General features: G+C 44.1%; 1 protein-coding gene across 1 annotated transcript; it reads left to right on the top strand.

Moving 5' to 3' along the window:
• Nucleotides 1-321: 321 nt before the first annotated feature.
• LOC123169806 (methyl-CpG-binding domain-containing protein 4) lies at nt 322-2,462 on the top strand. The gene is made up of 2 exons (XM_044587682.1): nt 322-683; nt 1,757-2,462. The coding sequence occupies exons 1-2, from the start codon at nt 447-449 to the stop codon at nt 2,237-2,239; spliced, it is 720 nt and encodes a 239-aa protein (XP_044443617.1). The 5' UTR covers nt 322-446; the 3' UTR covers nt 2,240-2,462.
• The last annotated feature ends 3,157 nt before the right edge of the window (nt 2,463-5,619 follow it).

Below are 5,619 nucleotides of genomic sequence, written 5' to 3'. Positions count from 1 at the left end.
GCGACTAACTTTGTTGACGGATTTTTTGAGTTCAGACTACACTACTTGCCAGAGGATTTCCTTGGGAATTTTTTTGACTATAAACAGTAGGGTAAAAACCCTACTCAAACATTTATAAACTAAAAGACAAATAGAGGTTATTCGTACAACTAGGAGTAAGCAAACCAAAGAATATAAAATAAAATAAAGAAAGAAACGGAAAGATAAAGAAGGGTTGAGATAAGCCAAGAAGGGAAGAAAAGAAACAAATAAAGAAAGGAAGGAAAGAAAACTAATCTAAAAAGATATAGATTACATAAAAGAAAGCAGCCACACCTCACATTGTCCTCCCAAACAACTTTTTGGCTACTCGGCTTCCAGCTTTTTCCTATCACTCCATTGAATCTGGCGACTCAAGGGGACTAGGGTTTCCCCAGCGCCGCCACACCCTCCACCCTCTCCCTCCCATGTCGCCACCCAAGGTGATCGCCGGGCCAGCCTGTGTGGTTGGCGATGAAGGTCGTGGTGAGATTTTTGCTGATTCGTTCCCTGGCAAAGGACCTTGGACGCCAAGGCGGCGGCCTCGGACGGCACGGAAGCGTTCGTCAGATGTGCTAGCCGGCTTCCTCGGCTACACGGGTGGAGAAGATTTGGCTGATTGTGGTCGCAACCCAGATTCCCCACCTTCTGCTCCAGATCTAAAGGTTAGGCTCATCTCCTCCTCAACTCATTCCCCCACTGGCCTTGTCTGCTTTGCGGCCTTGATCGCTGGATCTGGTTCTAGTGGGGGCTGGTGGTGTAGGCTCGATTCCGGGGAAACCCTTGTTTGGTTCTCCGGTCATGGTGTGTGTGTGTGTGTGTGTGTGTGTGTGCATCCGCGCGCGTGTGTGTGTTGATTTTCTTCCTAGAGGTGCCACTTAGGTTTCTCCTCTCGATCCTGACCCGGATTCCTAGCGAAAGCCCGAAATCTGTCTCCGGTTGGGCGGAGACGGCGCCTTGTGGTTGTGACCTCCTTGGACTGCCCATGGGCCTCTGGTTCTTTGGGAGAGTTGTGATGTGGTTGGTGGGTGCTCCTTGGTTCTGAGTCCGAACATTAGTTTTTCTGTGGAGATTGGAAGTTCCAGCAAGTGTTGATTCTTCTTTGGATTGGTGTTCTTCGGTGGAAAGGTGTGTGGTTGTGACTCGCCGGCTCCGCACCTCCGAGCCGGGGCAGAAGGGGATAGGGTTTCCCTTCCTGTTGACATCAACACAATGAGCGTCATATATTTGGACCAATATTTATAAATTTTCACCAAGGCTAATGTGCACTATATTTTTAAATGGAGGGAGTAAAAAATTATATGTGGTTCAATTTATCATACTATAAAAAACATGTCATTAAAAATTTAATTCGTTCAAACACCAAGCTATTGCAAGCAAATCTTGTTTGTTTCCTAATGAACCTTATGATTAGGATAATGGATAGAGTACGGGAGGACTGTCAGAAAGTAAGCGATATGGAACTTGAGAAAATTCTATGCGTGCTTGGCATTTTTTTCTTGTTTTTTCATTCTTTAGATTTCATAACCATGTACATTCATATTCTCACTTCATTCATATTCTTTTTTCTTGTTTTTCCATTCTGACTTCATTCATATTCTTACTTCATTAGATAATTCTTCTGATGTCCTAACCATGTACATTCAATTTGGTACTTCATATAATCTGTCTGTCTTGCCTTATACAACCAACTACTAGTACATGTGCCACCTTAATCTAATTTTTGATGATTTGACAGACTAAGAAAGGTTTGGAGGACTCCATCGGCATGTACACGGTCCAATGCTACAAATGTGAGAAATGGCGCAAGATCCCAACGAAAAAGGAGTTCGAGACGATCCGCGAGAGCTTAGCCGAGGACCCCTGGTTCTGTGGCAGGGACCCCAGCGCCGGCCGTTCCTGCAAGCAGCCGGAGGACATTCCGTTCGATAGCAGCTACATCTGGGTCATGGATAAGGCAGGCATCCCGCGCCCGCCACCTGCGACGGAGCGGCTGGTGATCATGCGGCGTGACCTATCCAAGATGGACACGTACTACTTGCTGCCCAACGGGAAGCGCGCGCGGTCCGGCGGCGACGTGGAGAAGTTCCTCCAGGAGAACCCAGAGTATAGGGCGAACCTGCCGGCATCAAAGTTCTCCTTCGCCACGCCCAAGATCGTTCCGGCGACTGTGGTAGAGAGCTCACTATGGAGGGTTGCCAAGGCCGAGGGAAAAGTGTGAGGAGACGGACGTGTTCAGATTCTGATTAATGCTACCATCCGAGCGGCAGCGGCAGCGGCGGCAACTAGGTACTATGGAAGTATGAACTTTATGGATGCCTCTGTGTCATGCATGGTGCTTAATAATGTGATAGTTCTACATCACAATGTTTTATCCTTGTTTGTTTTGAGTGTGGGTTGTTAATCACTCTCATGTTCTGAATAAAATGTTCACCTTCATTATACATGCCCGTGTATCTTCCAACTATGAGGGCATATGGATAAAGATGCCCCATGAAAAAAAGTAGGCTGAGCCATATATAATGATTTTTTTTCTCCTCAACGCAAGCTACCACTAGTGGGACTCATCAAGCAATACATATGCATGTCATGCATCGTTACGGCAACATGTCTAGTGCATCCATCTGTTTTGTGTGTCTGTGTATCCTTTCCATTCTCCACTAGACGATCTAAATCATGCACTTTGTATTCAACACAATGAATATTTGCATTTAGCCGCCCGCTTCTGGACTAAACAACTTTTTTTTGCAAAAATGTCCTGAAACCCTAGTCCACGATCCCCAACCCAAGACTCAACTGCTCTCTCTGTTCCAAATCGTGGGCTCATGATCTCTCAATATTGATACAATCTACTGATACGAGCATTCACACTATGTAGCGATCCGACCTCAGACGGTCAAATCTCTGTGCATAAGTGTCATCCCTGGATCGGTAATGCTGACACACACAGTACTTGAAGGATTTATAACAGAGTGCAATCACACACTTATTACATCGAATATCTCAAAATAGAACTTATTACAATAATATGGCTTAAGGCCATCTAAATAAGATAACTGTGGAAGCATCGAAGGTAAACGAGTCCATCAACTCCAACGGAAAGCTGAGTGCACAACAACGACCTAGCGCACCTTACTCTTCGTCTAAAAAGTCTGCAACATAATACGTTGTAGCCCGAAACGGGTCAGCACATGGAATATGCTAGCAAAATAACACTGTAGAGCAATGAACAAGGTAACAGCTATATCTACATGCATATATGGCTGGTGGAGGCTCTATGTTTTTTTTGCGTAAAAGCCAATTTTTCCCTACTGCAAAGGAATAAATTTTATTTAGCTACAAAGTTTGTTGAAAACGAGAATGGAAACCCCATCTCAATCCCAATTAATAATCAATAACCCAACAAATTATTTAAGTAAAGTGATGAGATCATCATAATAATTCAAGAACCAGATACTCAAGATGTCCATAACCGGGGACACGGCTTACCATGATTAGTTTATACACTCTGCAGAGGTTTGCACACTTTTCCCCACAAGACTCGATCTCCTCCATTGAATTTCTCGCACTACATGATGTTTGAAAAACGGATGACCGAGACACAGTCTTTCAGAAGCATTAACTCTTTCGATGGGTAAACCGTACCACCTACATCCCCTAAATCTGTTAGTTTACCACTGAAAGAGGTCACACAACATACTCAACTATGCCAGAGCCCATAATGGCTTGTGGCTGCACACGGAAGTATCTAGCCTGAATAATCTTATGATCCCTTTGAGCCAGGGTGGCAAACCATAGGATGATCACACGGATTCCCCGGGATCTCCTTGGACAACACTGGATTCCACAGGTGCCCACAAACAATCCACCCAGATTTGTATTAAAGTAGCCACCTTAAATAAACCCTTAATTCATAATAATCTCTCACATCTGTCATGAATCACTCAAACCAAACCACGTCTACGAGCATAGCATAGCAGTGTAAGCATAACGTAGAAGTAACTCCTAGGGTTTGAAATAAAGGACAATAGGTTGTACCTCATCATCTACTTCCCAATACCCACATGTTATCAATCCTAATCATGCAATGTTTGAGGGTTGAAACTAATGCATAAAAACTGGGTAATAAGGGTTATGATCAAAGTGTTACTTGCCTTGCTGACGATCTGAAAACCCTAGTGACTCGTAGTAGCACGCTTCGCACTCCGGAAATTCTATCGCACAAACAATAGCATACATAAGCAATCAAGCATAGATGCAAGGGAAAAACTCAAATAAAAAGATCCAAACTGAAAGTTCAACTGAAGAGCTTCGATTTGCAAAAAGAATATATCGAATCGGACCTACGGAACTGAAATTACGATCAAAAGGAGTTCGAAATCAAATCTGCTTGAAACCAAGTTTTAGTTTGTCAAAACCATGCTCAAGTTGATTAACTGGAAAGAGGGGTTCGAGACAAAGATTTTGGAGTTGGTTTCACTGGATTTGGATGAACGGTTAAAAAGTTGCGAGGGTTTGAAGATCAGGGGCTAATCAGCGATAAAAATAATCGCGGATAGGTCCCTAGCCGAAAATAAAATAAAATAAAAACGCTAACGAACGAACGTTCGCTAACAGAGACAAACAAATGAAAACATTCGCAAACAGAGACATTCGGGTGAACGTTCGCTAAATAGAGCCGATCGGAAAAACCGAGAAAAACCGAGAAAACCCTAACCCTAAAATAAAACCGATCTAGAACGAAAACCGAAAAAACGGTGGCGGTTTTTTCCGGTTCACGACGAAAACCGGCTGGTCAACGGCGGCGGGATCCCGGCGAGGCGGCGGCTCCGGCGGCGGCGCGAGCGGGCAGCGGCGTCGGCGTGCGGGCGGCGAGCGGTGCGGCAGGCGGCGGCGGCGGGGTGCTGCTGCTGCTGTTGCTTGGGGCGGCGGCAGCGACTCGATGGGGAGGAGGCGGCGGGCCTCGGCCCTATTTAAAGGTCGGGGGGCTTCGGCTTGGAGGAGGAGGCGCCGGGTCGGGGTCGGCCTCGGGAGGCATGCCCCGGCCGGATTCGTCCGACGGCGGTGACTTGGGCCGGCAGGGCTGGGCGCGGCCCAGTTCAGTCGGCCCGAAAAGATTTTTTTTAAATAAATTCCGTCGAAGAAAAATCCTAATAAAATATAAAAAAATGCCAAAAAACAATTTTCACCATCTAAATAAAATATTTAGAACAAGGTGAACATTTTCTGGCCTAAGATGCAATTTTCAAAAATGCATTTTTTTTCTAATTCAAACAAAATAGCAATAAAGATCCAAATAAATCAAATATTTGATTTTAAAGTTTTTCCTCCAATATTCCTCTCTCTTTGAAGAAGTCATATTATCTTCTCTCTTTTATTTTTGAATATTAGAAATATTTGGAGAGAAAAATTATTAAAACCAAATTGATCCTCTTTTCAAATTTGAGAAAAATTCAAATATGAAAATAAATGAAATCCCCAACTCTCTCCTTGGGTCCTTGAGTTGCTTAAGATTTCTAGGATCACAACCAAAATGCAAATAAAATATGATATGCATATGATGACCTATGTATAACATCCAAATTGAAAATTGGGATGTTA

Source organism: Triticum aestivum, chromosome 1D (genome assembly GCF_018294505.1).
Source record: "Triticum aestivum cultivar Chinese Spring chromosome 1D, IWGSC CS RefSeq v2.1, whole genome shotgun sequence".
NCBI classification, from domain to species: Eukaryota; Viridiplantae; Streptophyta; class Magnoliopsida; order Poales; family Poaceae; genus Triticum; species Triticum aestivum.
The sequence above is the reverse complement of the archived record's forward strand: the minus strand, read 5'-3'. Positions and strand labels throughout refer to the sequence as shown.

What these genes read in the sequence shown, in the direction of transcription:
- LOC123169806 (XM_044587682.1), top strand. Translation starts at nt 447, where the DNA reads ATGTCGCCACCCAAGGTGATCGCCGGGCCAGCCTGTGTGGTTGGCGAT. An exon ending in CTTCTGCTCCAGATCTAAAG is followed by an intron (nt 684 to 1,756) that starts GTTAGGCTCATC and finishes ATGATTTGACAG; the next exon opens with ACTAAGAAAGGTTTGGAGGA.